At 40.3% G+C, this 14,802-nt stretch overlaps 1 protein-coding gene across 1 annotated transcript in view; it reads right to left on the reverse strand.

Moving 5' to 3' along the window:
- Positions 1 to 11,073: 11,073 nt before the first annotated feature.
- LOC308284885 (sodium channel protein type 4 subunit alpha-like) overlaps positions 11,074 to 14,802 on the reverse strand; it is a gene marked incomplete at both ends in the record, with an annotated part of 59,317 nt that continues 55,588 nt past the window's right edge. Inside the window, 3 exons of the mRNA XM_080725609.1 lie at positions 11,074 to 12,308; positions 13,104 to 13,374; positions 13,557 to 13,657. Of these exons, the coding sequence (XP_080581735.1) occupies positions 11,074 to 12,308; positions 13,104 to 13,374; positions 13,557 to 13,657 (1,607 nt within the window). The remainder of the gene's footprint in view (positions 12,309 to 13,103; positions 13,375 to 13,556; positions 13,658 to 14,802) is intronic.

Raw genomic sequence — 14,802 nt, forward strand, 5'->3', positions numbered from 1 at the left:
AGTTTACATTGTCTGACCTTCAAATATTCCAACCATTGTTTACATTGTATTATGAAATAATCTAGGAGAAGCATTTATGAAATATTATTTTGTACAGTCAGCATCCTTTATCTCTTAATTTAGGCCTATGTGATAAACCACTATATCATGCAAAACATGCATCAAAGGGACATTGGATCAAATTGTAAATTATAACTGTAAACTGGCAAAGGTGATACCAACGTCTTTGTCTTTTTCCAGTGTATTGTATTTATACAAAGAAATGTCCCATGAGAAGCTGGTGAGTATCAGCGTGTCAGTATGCATGCTTCAGGGTGAGCCCATACGTGTTTTGAATCATCAAAAGGATCACATAGTGCAACTGTACCTAAATGAAAACAGAGGTGTTATGCTATATCCTGTCCTGCATGAACACAAACAATATATAATTCGAGAGGAAATAAATAATACAGTTAACCGATATCAGGTGTAATTTTCAGCATCACCCAGGAAGACTGGGGTGTCAGCATCAGCTAATCTGGGTTCCAAATAAAAACATGAATAAACCAAAAAAACGATAAACAAAATGTGACTGAAGGCACAATACACACTGGTCTCACAAACTTGAAAGTTGCACAATCGAACTCTTCTTGTGAAATATTTGAGCAAACAACTCATTGAAACAGGCCCTCTTCTTTGCTGAACTCTGTTTTGGAGGGGACATTTTCCACTGGTCGGTTCCGTTGACATTTACAGAAGTGGAGATCACCTCAAAGCATCGAACACTAGAGCCTTCCTCTTCACTGCACACAGGGTTGCAGCTACATGAGCTGATCTGGTTTGGGTCAAGGGTGTTGCTGTGAAGGCTGGGGTCGCTGTGAAGGCCGCTGTCATCCAAGTATGGCTTTGCTGCACTCTGCTTTGGAGGGGACTTTTTCAGCTGGTCGGTTCCGTTGACATTTACAGAAGTGGAGATCACCTCAAAGCATCGAACACTTGAGCCTTCCTCATCACTGCTCAGAGGGATGCTACGTGAGCTCGAGCTGATATTTCTTGGGTCAGAGGTGTTGCTGTGAAGGCTGGCATCACAGTGAAGGTTGGAGATGCTGTGAAGGCCGCTGTCATCCAAGCGTGGCTGCTTGGTGAGGCTCCTGTCTTCAGTGACGTCTGTAAGACGTTTCCTCTTGCTCTTCCTTGCAGTACTTCGTCCCCTTTTAATGCCCACCGTACACTGCTTAAGGTTTCTAGAATGAAAGAGTGACGGCTGGTATTCAATACTGTACCAAGAACAACAACATTTGCATTTTTCTTTTAATTATATTACACACAATCATGATATGTGGGAATATAATACATATATATATGTTTCTGTTATATCTAATACAGTATTGATATATTGCATGTAAACACGAATACAGGTCGAGTTGGATTTTTTTCCCAAAATGCTAAGGAAAATTAAGAATAAATGAAAAATGGTCGGATTTAATGTAATGTACATGATTTGAACATGCATGGTACTTCAAATTCTTGTTTAAGCTCCAAATGACTGGATCCACTGGTTTGTATAATTTTCAAAATTATTGTAGAAACATTAGGCCTTAAATGTCATGGCCTCCCATTTACTACAATAAAATAAAAATAAATTTAACAAAATGGTGCCAGTTACCGTAAACAATCACTGGTAGATGAACATTTTAGACTATACATAGAATAGAATCAGATATTTTGTCTTGTTAAACTACTGTTTAACAATTAAACACAAAACAGAAAATGAGACATCAGTGCTTTGCAGGTCCACACGTGGACATCACTTTACCTCTTTAGGAAAGTGTGCGGTCTGGAGCAGGTGGGTTGGTCCCTCTCTCCCTTCTGCTGGTTCTTATGGAAACTCTTGACTCTCACTATGACATGGTCGTCCCAAAGGGTCCTGGAAGGTTAACAACAAAGTTAACAAAGCTGCTTCCGATGAACCAGGACTCTGCACCAATCCCTTCAGATGTATTGCTAGTGAACATTTACAATTTCTTGTTGTGTAGTCGTCTTGTGCTTCGCCTTTTCTGCATGACCCACTGGTCGCATGTCAAGGAAGTAGGATCTGGTGAACAAATCAAATCCCAGTTCAACACCATGTCACTCATACAAAACATACAAAAGCTAATTCTTCTGCAAAATGTTCCATCCACTTTAGACATTTAACAGCCAACTAAATGTTTTTGCAACAGTCAAGTGAAGGTTGGGTACCAGGTCGGATTAGACTGCAGAGAAACTGGCCCAACAAAATGTTACCAGTACAACTATTTTGGTTGAGGTATTCCAGCATTCTAACATAATACTGGATAAGTGCTCACCATTATCCAAGAGTTTGTTTTTGAGCGGCCTTTTCTTCTTCTTGGCTGTTAGGTACAACCTTTGGCACGCAAAACACAGGCCCAGCATCATATGTGGGAAGGAGGGGCCGGACCTTGTGCTGTCAAATGAGTGTTCAGAGTCTGATGGCTCAGTCGATTCTTTGTCGGACGCTTGTAGCAGCTCTTCTCCACAATCTCCAGTGTCAACCTCCACCAGTGCTGCTTCTTCATCGATGATGTCAATCATGTCCCTGGTGGTCCCCTTGTCTGGGACACGGTTGCACCTGGTCTGCCTGTTACTTTTACTCACATTGCGCTGGACAGAGTCCTCAGTGACAGGGAGGTCAGGTCCATGGGTGTTTTTGCTGTTTGTCCGCTTGGAGGCGTGTGTGTGTTGCTGTATCCATTTCACACAATACTCAAGTGACACCTTTGAGAGAGCACAGATAATCTAGTTAATAGGCATGTACCATCTAAAAACTGTAAAAGATATTACACAAATATCTAACTATTAATTTAGCGAATGTCTGTCCGTCTGAACATCTGCATGCTGACATCACTGATACTACAGTTTCGCCGCCATGGTAACCGTCTGTCTGCAGTACTCTGGCTTCATACTCTGACGTCATAGTACTGACATCACAGACTGGCCTGGACACAGAACACCATGTATGGGCATAAAGGTCTTTGATAGTAAAATCACCCAGTAAATCGGCTTTTCACTCTAGGCCAGTGGTTTCTAAACTGTGTCGAGACCCCCAGGGGGGTCCTCCAATGATTTTGGGGGGTCCCAGATGATTAGCTTATTGTGCAACATTGTTTTCTTTCTAAACAGTAAATAAACCATATTGTCTGAGTGACAATTTAATGACTTTTTAATAAGTCTAAAATGAAAATAATAAATACAAAAATGAATAAAAATAGACTAACACCAGTACTACTGAACAAACTATACAATAAATAAATTATCTACAAGCTCACAAAGCCTCACAATTATCTTTGTTTTTGGGGGTCACAGCCTGAAAGGTTTGGGAAACTGCTCTGTCTAGGACTAGGGTGTCTGAGAAAAAGCCAACATACATCACGTGTGTGATACAAACCTTGCAGAAGCCCTCTGCTATCCCAAGTCCTTTGTTAGTAACATACCTGTGGATTTTAATAGAACTGTTAGCCAGTGTAAGGGACTGCTTCCAGTAGATTAAACAGACTGACAGAGATCCTTAGGCTGACAACCCCCAGGTTCTATGTTGTATGTTCCCCACAGGTTAACATTCACCAGGTTAGCATTCACCAGCGTGTACATCGGCAGGTTAGCATTTCACCAGGTTAGCATTCACCAGCGTCGTCTGGTTAGTATTTCACCAGGTTAGCATTCACCAGCGTCGGCAGGTTAGCATTTCACCAGGTTAGCATTCACCAGCGTCGGCAGGTTAGTATTTCATCAGTGAAATGTAACAGAACACATAAACAGGCTGAATATTCCTTTAAAAAAACTTACTGGGTCTCAAATCGTTCGCAGTTTATCTGTTTTGACATGGTCACGACCATGGTCCATTTAGTCCAAAACAACTTCAAGCTAGGCGGCAATAACACACAGAACCGCATCCACCTCGTTTTAAACCACACAGTCAATGAGTTTAGCTGCAGCCATGATACATGTCATGTTTATTTAGCCTACGTTACTTTTGTAACTATTATTGTTTTGCATCTTCTTCTTTAGCTATGGGCGGAGTCTATGCAAAAAGGTGCCATCATGAAACGAAACTGTTCCAAGCTTTTCCTATGCCAACTTCCAATCAAGTCTTCAATCAATCAATCATTGCCGCCCCCTACCGGCTACCATCCTGCAATATAGGGATGTTTCAGGCCGGGATGGTGTTTTTTACTGGTGTTTCAGTCCGAGTGTGGGGAAAGGGTGCGTTCGGAAATGCGCACCGGACTGCGCGGGCGTTTATCGTGGGCTTGCCCAGGCCTTACGGCCTGGGCATAAATATAACGATTGCATTCACCACGGCTTCGTAACTCGCGCGGCGCTCCGCCGGCCGCGCGGCCCTGGCCCGCTCTTCGCGGCCACTCGCGCCTGCGGCGCTCGGGGGCGAAGAGCAGGACCAAGGTCCGCTGGCCTTCGCGCCGCTTGCAATGTCGTGGACAATAAAACGAGCGCACCCTTTCATACACTCTGACTGAATCACCAGTAAAAAACACTCTCTCGTTTCAGGCCAGGGGTAAAATAAAGAGTAGCCTGGGAGGCTCCCTTTATGGGGCTACATGTACTCAAGTAGTAGCTGTAGTCTACACTTTTGAGTTATTTGTAGGCCTACCTTACTTCTACTCCACTACATCTCTTATAATATTATAAAAAATACTTTTGCACTATTTTATATCTAGGCTGTGAGAAAAATGCTTGTGAGCTTAATTGTAGATCTGCTATTTTCAAACATTTTGTACTTTTACTTTTGGTGCTTTAAGTATATTTTGAAGCCAATGCTTTTGTACTTTTTATTCAAGCTACATTTTGAATTCTGGACTTTTACTTGCAACAGACTGATATTGCAGTAGTGATACATTTACTTAAAGGGGAGAACCACCCATTTTCAACATTGAACTATGTCATTATATACCTCTGAGTTGTTATGTGGAAATAAGAAAAAAGTCCCCCTGTGTTGCCCAGAACTATAGGCCTAGATGATTGATTTTAGGGTTTGACTTGTAAAGTATACTGTGATGACATCATCATGGTGTACTTTGCAAGCCAAACCCCAAAATCAATATGAACTAGCCCTTACCCGTTCAAAGATATGAGCTCCAAAATGATGTGCAGTGTGTGGGTTATGGGATGTGCACTGTGCATACAGTATATGAGGGATGGAAAGTAACTTTAACTGGTGCTTGCATGATAATATGTATAGGAGCATCAATGTAAGAAATACCCGTTTCATTTAATGGCTACCCCCCCCCCCCCCCCCCCCCCCCCCGCCTGCCTGCCTGCCTGCCTGCCTGCCTGCACACACACACACACACACACACACACACACACACACACACACACACACACACACACACACACACACACACACACACACACACACACAGAGAGAGAGAGCTGGTTAAACATGTTGCCTCATGCTAGATGCAGAATAGATTAGTCTCAAGCTAGATGCAGAATAGATAGTAGATACACCATAAAAATGCTAATATACAGCATACGATTTGTGAAAGTGACAAACGGGCTTCACAGTTATGTCAGGTGTGTTCAAATGCTTATGGTGATGCGATTTCAGATCAATTGCTCCAGCCACTGAGGAGAAACGCTGTGACAGACACTCAGACATTCGCAAAATTATAGTATAGACTAGTCCTTACCCGTTCAAAGATATGAGCTCCGAAATGATGTGCAGTGTGCACACGGTATGTGAGGGATGGAAAGTAACTTTAACTGGTACTTGCATGATAATATGTAGGAGCATCAATGTAAGAAATACCCGTTTCGTTTAATGGCTATGTGTGTGTGTGTGTGTGTGTGTGTGTGTGTGTGTGTGTGTGTGTGTGTGTGTGTGTGTGTGTGTGTGTGTGTGTGTGTGTGCGTGCAGCGGTTTGGACCGTGAGACCATCCGCAGAGTAGTCTGTGTTTCTTTTTGAGAGGGTCGGTCCGCCTGAAAAACGCGTTTTGGAACGAAACGGTTACGTTTTGCGCGTTTGTGACGCCCTCTACGGGTGGAATTGGAAATGCTTCTGGGGATTCGTTGAGTAAGCCACCCGCAACCTGTGGCAGAAATTCAGTGTTGACTCGACGTTTTGTTTGTGATTTATGGCTATTGTTTGCAAAACGGGCCCCTCCCGCTAACTTTGGAAGCCCGTTACGAACGAACGGTATGGACTATCAAAATATCCCTTGACTATGTTCATTGCATGGGTTCAGAGATCATGTGTACCCATTCTCGTGACATTTGAAGAAAATATGTAGGAAAAGGAGCAAAAAGTGTGTTTTGGAGAAAATTCAAAATGGCGGAAAATCTATTCTGACGCAAATGGGCGGGGCCTATATGGGGAGATGCGTATTGACCCAAGGAATCCAGGGAAAAAAGAATTTTAATTTTTCGACCTACGGTTCAAGAGTTACAGGCCGAAACGTAAAGTGGACTGTTATAGCGCCACCATGAGGCCAACTGACAAAGTTATTTTTTATTTAATCCTTGATATCATTATAAATCTCCTCTCAGAGTTTTGTAACTGTAGCCCCTATGGTTTGCGAGAAAAAAAATATTGAATGTGAGTTTTTGCGATTCCCATTATAAGTCAATGGGGAAAATTAATTCACTAATAAATTAATATCAATTAAACGATTTGTGAAAGTGAAAAAAGGGCTTCACAGTTGTGCCAGGTGTGTTCATATGCTAATGGTGATGCGATTTCAGATCAATTGCTCCAGCCACTGAGGAGAAACGCTGTTTCAGACACTCACTCAGACACTCACTCAGACATTTGGTGAATTATATGTTAGATAGGTAGGTCTACTTTTTCATCCCTGTTGAACAGAGACAGCTGCATGATACATTTAATAGTTATCATAAGAAATAGGAAATGCTAACAAAAGCACCCCCAAACTCCACACAAATACTTCATATGATAACAAATACAAATACAAATAAAAATAAAAATAAAGCATCGTCCAAGTTGTCTCCAACAATGTTGATTGCATGCTGTAGGCATGTATATGCTAGATACATTTGAATATCATGGAAATCAAATGCAAATTAATTCCATCTAAGTGAGCTTTTTGATTGGTGATGATAAGCTGGCAGCCTATTCCCATCTATTAATTTGTACATAATATAGTGGTACTGTATGTAGAGTAGGCTACAAATGCATTTAATCAAATGTATTTTATTTATTTACCATATGCTGGTGAATTCTAGTAGAAATATACTTTACTTTAATCTTTAAAAAATGTTTACCGTCTCGGCCACATCTCCAAAAGCCAATTTTTTTAATCAATTACAAAGTAGCTTTTCCAAGCATTTTGTGCATGAGCCCAAGTTGCGCGCGCGTGTGTGTGTGTGTGTGTGTGTGTGTGTGTGTGTGTGTGTGTGTGCGCGCGCGTGCGCGCGTGCGTGCGTGCGTGTGCGACTGTGCGTGTAATTAAAACAAGTGATTTTATTTTTGAATACACAGATTATCCCTCTATCCCAGCTGGTGGGAGTTGGATTTGACCATCCTAACGACCAGGAGGAAATCTATTTGGAGCTAAATCCAAATTAGCAATTGGGTGATTTCTTTTTTCTTTCCTAAAAGTGAAAATGTGTGAGTGTTCAACTTGAATACAGCCACAATATGCAAGCATACCGAATTATCTTTGTATTAAAGGACCCTGGATTTGAACCTGGTTTCGAACCTGGCGCAGCATTGAGCTAATAGAGCCTCCCCTGCCTGCTTGCTCAGGGGATAAATTGAATCTTGATCAGGTCAAAACTTGTGTCAGATCCTGGCTCTAGGTGAGACATGACCCTTGTAGTCGGGGGATATCTTAAAAAGTCCTGGAATAAATTCCTTACCAAAAATGTTCTTCACCAATGTGTTTGTAAAGTAACACATCCCACAAAGACTGAAATTCAGTTTCCCTAGGAGAATCCGTGACAGCTGCTGAAAGTTGGTGTCCCATTAACTTAACTATACAGGATAAAACACACCAAAATAAATATGCTTTAAGTAGAATGTGAGGGGTCAAACTAGGGTTTTTTCATGATTCTGAATCCATTGCAAGCATTTTTTCACAAAAAACATTCCTTGGGGTGAAGGGGCTCGCATAAAATATCTGTGAAAAGTGATGACTAATCACTAAACAATAGTGTTGTGAGGCCTTTTTTTAGCCCAAGGAATGTTTTTTGTGCAAAATAAATGCTTGCAATGGATTCAGAATCATGAAAAAACCCTGGTTTGACCCCTCTCATGCTACTTAAAGCATATTTATTTTGGTGTGTTTTATCCTGTATAGTTAATTTAATGGGACCCCAACATTCAGCAGCTGTCAAGGATTCTCCAAGGGAAACTGAATTTCAGTCTTTGTGAGATGTGTTACCTTTACAAACACATTGGTGAAGAATTCTTTTGGTTAGGAATTTATTCCAGGATATGACACTATTACTGAAGATATCCCCCGACTATTGACACAATCTAAATGTCTCAGTAGAAGAGCAGGGATACAAAATACAACCATCACAATTGTATAAGTTATATTGTATAACATACTCTACCATATAGATTGGGAACATTTACATTTTATTTATTTAAAAAAAATGCCATTGTGCCACTTTAACTGTGATTTACAAGAAAAAATCTTAACCGATACAAAAATGTCCAAAAGAATGTAATTAAACTGTGAAAGAGGCCTCGCTTTTCTCTGAATGTGTCATATTGCATTACCTTCATTATTACTCTGCCCTTTTATCCATCTGTAAAAACGTGCCCTCTCCAGACCATGAATGCAGCATTTACTATAGTGAAATGATTGCAAATGCCTCCTTTCCGTGCCATACTGAAGGCAGCATTCAAGAGAATTGCCATGTCCAAAATCTCCTGAACTTGAATGCAGCATCTTATGTTGAAAGAATTGCCCTCTCTGTGTAGGAATCCATACCATTATGCCACATCGCCAGTTCAGTATCATCACTCACAGAAAATAGCCGACCTCCAAGCTCTCCCCGCCTCTCTCACATTCTCTGCTTGTCCCTGGTGGTTCCCAACCTTTCCTGGATCAGGGCCCAGCCATCTAGTGATCAGATGGGTCGTGTGCATTTTCAGAGCATATTTATTTGAATGATCAATCAATCAATTGTGTTCTTGTTTGGATCAATGGAACTAATGCAGTATAACTAGTCCATTTATCGGTACCACAATCAACCTTTTCAATGTTTTAAAGAAAAGTTATGATGACATTGCTCTTACATAATTATTTTTAACATTAATGTTATATAGTGTTTAGCCAATTATTTGGGGGCCCACTTGCAATATCCTAACAGCTGACATCGCTGTTATACTGTAAGTAATTTGTTATTCAAAGTAGCCTACTGTACAGTATGTATGCAATGTATGTATGGAGGTTCAAAATAAATTAGAGCTATACTGTAGGGCAACAGACTAACAAGGACATTCAGCCACAGATGTGAACAGATGTCATGATTTTTTTTATAGCCATGGACTCAGTGAGGGATTTAACATCAGCCTGCCAGTAATGAGGTCATAACTGCATGGTTTGTCCATGTGAAAATGTTGAATCTTTAAACAATTGCTGAATTTCTTTTCATATTTCACTCTCATTATCAATGTGTTGAACATATTGTAGTTAAACAATGAACGCTAATAGGAACTATGTGTTTAAGCCTTGAGTACAGTATGTTGAGCAACAATAGGTCATCATCCCTACTGTAGTTGCAATGCAGTTAGCAAAACCGACAGATACGGAAAAAGCCTTTATTACCATTTTATGAAACGATTCATGAAATTACTGACCTAAATGTAATAATACAGACAACTTCTTATGGAACTTGATTATATATATATATATATATATATATATATATATATATATATATATATATATATATATATATATACCATAGACATATTATATGGCTTTCTTGAGTGTCATTGAAATGTTTTGTCAATATAAATGCATTAGAAAAGCTTGGTAAAAATGTGTTTTACAATTACATTACACCCTCAAACCTCTTTGTACATATAATTACAAAAGGACCGTCCTTATAGTGCATTCCCGCTATATGAACATCCATCAAATCAAATTAAATGGTCAAAGAGTATCTATGTAATAAATGGGACTCAATATCAGGCACATAATGACCCAAAAAATTGCTCTTACAATTGTGACAAAATAATATTTTCCTAGTGCAAATATAATTTATTACAAAAAAGTCAATCATAAATGTGAATAATTTTACTAACCAGGAAAAAATGATAAAATATTTGACTGTACATGATTGCCTTTCATAGTTCCTGAAGTGAATTACCAGTAAAAGTGCCAGCAGAAAACTGATTATGGTTAATGTTTAATTTTAATATAAATGTGTTCATCATAAAACATCTCAAAAGCTTTTAAGAAGGGGCCATATTGGTGCAGAAATGAAATAAGTTAAATAAATAATTGAATAAGCAACTTATAACTTTAACTGCATAAGCACTGGTTTGACCATAATAATGGGAAGCTGTTTGTTATATACAGCACCCCATTGTGTTTTACATTTATTCTTTTACTTGTCAAGTGTATGTTGTTATCTTTTTGCTCACTTAACTAACATGTTGTACTTTGTATTACATGAACACCTTATACAACCCACCACAACAATTAAATTAGTCTGCCTTGGAGCCGCTGAAGTTGTCACCAGAGTTCATGTAAAGTGAATTAATGCACATTAGATAATTATTTGATAAATAACTGCAGTATGATCTATCTGAACATGAACAATTTAGCATTTCAAGATGGTGACAGATCGAAGAAGACCCAATTTTTCTTCTTGCGCCATAGGGTTGTTCAGTTGATAAATATCGAGGCTCTGAATTTCATTAAAAATATTTTGCATATTTAATTTCTCTTTTACCAATATATATATATATATATATATATATATATATACACATATACATATATATATATATATCTTTGACCATGAGTTGAGATATATTTTCTGTTGTAAAAAAAAGAAGAAGAAAAACTAAAAATGAAAACTCTGACATCTCAGAGGAAAGTCTCCTCATATCCTTCAATTGAATGTCCTTGTTCCCCAGGTTCAAAGTCTCTGGAAACAGATCTGTCTAAGTGAGAGAGGCCGCATGCGGCCCTTGTCACACTATCATAAGAAGGTGGCGAGGAAATCAGAATGGCCTCTGTCTTTTCCAAAAATTCCACCTGGTCCACCGGTCCATAGTGCTCGTGCATCATGCAGGCTATAAGGCCTTCCTTTTCAGGAGCGCTCTCCTCAGTCTCTTGGTTTATTTGTCTGTAGAGGTAGGACGCCTGCTTCATCTGCCGGCAGACCAGATGCTTCCGATAACACCTCTGGATGACGATGGCGGACACCTCCTCCAGCTTGCGACGCAACGTGGATGTGATGGGCTCATGGGAGACACTGGAGGGGTTGTTCATCATGAACTTCTCCTCCATCTGCTGCTTAAGGGCGTCCATGTCACCAGACTCTCCCAGCACACGTTTGGTGAAGGCAAACAGGATGTCCAGGCAGTGGATCTTGTCTCCACTTACCATGGGCAGGTCCATGGCGATGAGTTTAATCTTGTTGGGCTTGGCGATGCGCAGCGGCTCCGACAGCGTGTCGGAGAAGTTTGAGAGCATGGAAAACTCGATGAAGTGGGTCGCCTCCGTGTCGAACTTCTCCCACACCTCATAGAACATCTCAAAGTCGTCCTCGCTCAGCGGTTCTGTGCTTTCCTCTGTAGCGACACTGAAGTTCTCCAGTATTATGGCTATGTACATGTTCACCACGATCAGGAAGGAAATGATGATATAACTGACAAAGAAAGCTATGCCCACCGAGGGGCTGCCACAGTTTCCACGGGTGTTTGTGCCGGTATTGACAAAGTGTGCGTCACACTCTGGAGCGGTGGACATGATTGGGCTCAGAAGATTGTCCCACCCTGCAGAAGTACTGATCTGGAACAAGCAGATCATACTATTGCCGAAAGTCTCGAAATTAAACATGTCATCGATTCCATCTTGTTTCTTCACATAGGCAAAGTTCGCCATACCAAAAATAGCATATATGAACATGACTAGGAACAGCAGGAGGCCAATGTTAAACAGTGCTGGCATGGACATCATTAAGGCAAACAGTAAAGTCCTTATTCCTTTGGCTCCACGTATAAGTCGAAGAACACGTCCTATCCTCGCCAGGCGGATGACTCGAAACAGAGTTGGAGATACGAAGTATTTCTCGATGATGTCAGCAAGAACAATCCCTGAAATGAGAAGAGGAAATCAGAGAGAAGACAAAAGATTGAATGGCTTTACAGTAACCTTATATGAAACTAGAATGATTGGAAAGTGTGGTTGCTGTCAATGCACACTAGGAAATAAATTCCGTCTTACTATTTGAATTTTCCCTATTCACATCAATGCGGAAAATGTATTCACTAATACATTAATGCCCATATATGGAGATCCCTGATTTCATCAATATTAAGCCCATATCTTAGAATGGACATACTGTGTCAGTCTCATCTCCATATTTGGGAAAAGTTAAAATTTTAATTAAAGTCAAAGAAGAAAATGTATTCACAAATACATTTGCATAAATTAAACTATATATATAATATATATAATTAAACTATATATGAAGCCGATTTGACAGGTGCATGCCACCAAAACTGTGGGAGGAGAAGCGCAGCAAAATAAAGTTTATCTAGAAAGATGGATGGATGGAAAGAATAAAGTCTCACAAAAGTACTATAGTGTGGTTGTCCTGCAGGGCCAACCACACAAATTAGTTAATGCCTTGACATTGTTGGCAAGGTGATAAATAAGCTTTTTTTGTATCCCACGATTCTTTTTTGTGGAGGCAGTATAGAGACCAGGATTACTGCATGACTGTGTTTAGTGAGGGTACCTACCCTAAGGGACACGGGGAGAACATGCGTGTGTGTGTGTGTGTGTGTGTGTGTGTGTGTGTGTGTGTGTGTGTGTGTGTGTGTGTGTGTGTGTGTGTGTGCGTGTGCGTGCGTGTGTTTGAAATCAACCCCATTGTGTGTGCTTACCCACAATAGAGAGGATTATCACCACAAAGTCAAAAATGTTCCATCCAACAGTGAAAAAGTAGCAGCGGAGGGCAAAGATCTTGATGAGGCATTCGGTGGTGAAAATGACGATGAAGAAGAGATTGAGGACGTTTAGGATGGACTGCTTCTGCTCTGACTGCTCGTCTGTCTCCACCATCATGGTCACCATGTTGACAATGATGAGCATCATGATCATGATGTCAAAGGCTTGCTTGGACACTAGATCGAAGAAGAAGGCCTGGAGAATGTTCTGGAGTTGGGAAACAAACAGAGAGTTGATCGATTAGGAAGGTCACTGTTGTGCATGCAGATCTAATTGACATAGCAATGTGCATGATTGGAGGTTATTTCGATAACATGAGAAATGATTAATGGGAGAAATTAAAAGAAAATATATCAATAAGGATTAATCAATAACAAATGGGATTTTACCACAGGCCGTGGTATAGGCTTTTGAGGTTTTTTGGACCCCAGCTTCTTCATGGCATTATAGTACTTCTTCTGTTCTTCTGTCATAAAGATGTCCTGTCCACCTAAGTAAGTAGGCAAAAATATCTAAAATTATTGCTTAATAATAATCACATTTCCCCTTCTTTTCTACTTATTTGCTGTTGGCCAAGATTGTCCATTTGTCTTTTACAGAAATATGTGTAAGGGGTCAAATAAAGTCTTAGGCCTCTCGTTTTGGTACGGAGAAGTACCCAGTTGCACAGTGTTCTCCAAGTTCCGTGCAAGTGCAACACTAAATCTCAGAAATCTGTTATTCATTGGTGGAATTGGTCTTCCATACATACCATACATTCCATTCCTGATGCGAGTGTGTCAGCATCATTACTCTGACAATATGCTTTGATTTATCACAGCCATATTTAACTGGAAAACAATACATCATTCTTCCCATTTATTTGGAGAACCACATAGGGCACACAGACTGAAATGCATGTGGTGATATAACATACCGTACAATAAAAGCCAGGGTTCTATTGGTGGGGTGTCCCTTTTCATTAGGCTCACTTTTAAGTCTTTTCGTGACTCCACTGCTCTGTGCCAAACTTCTGAACACATCTATTGACGTTACCCGGAGGATTATGAAAGTCTGACATCTCATTACTCCGCCTACATGGCTACGAGGGTTAGGGTTAGGGTTAGGGTTAGGGTTAGAAATAGGGTTAAATAATGAGGAGAGTCGGAAAAAACGCACCGTCGGAGTAATGAGACGTCGGAGCAACGCTACGCACCCAACATTACCGCCCTCAAAGTAGAGGCTGTTTAGGCTAAAGCTCTAAACAGGTTAAAACAGGGGTCTTCAACGTTTTCAGGCCATGGACCCCTTAGCTGAGAGAGAGATGAAGCAGGGACTCCCACAACCTTTTCATAGATTCCATATAGTTTAATCGTTTGACTGCACGATCACCAGTGTATTTTGTATTCATTTGTTCACTTTCATCAATTTGTGTTTTCAGATATTTAACCACTTGAACCGTCAATACTTAATAAACTTGACCTTTCACTCTGTACTTAGTCTGCTCTTTTTCTCCTCTATTTTTTTCGAAAATAGCCAGTCTACAAGATCACAACGCCTCATAGCGCAAGGCGATGTGAGCTTGTAGATCTGCTATTTTTGGCTAAAGTTCTCAGAATATGGACACTGACTAGGGTTCAAGTGGTTAATATGAAA

This window comes from Nannobrachium achirus (assembly GCF_963921795.1).
Source record: "Nannobrachium achirus genome assembly, chromosome: 5".
Lineage (NCBI taxonomy): Eukaryota > Metazoa > Chordata > Actinopteri > Myctophiformes > Myctophidae > Nannobrachium > Nannobrachium achirus.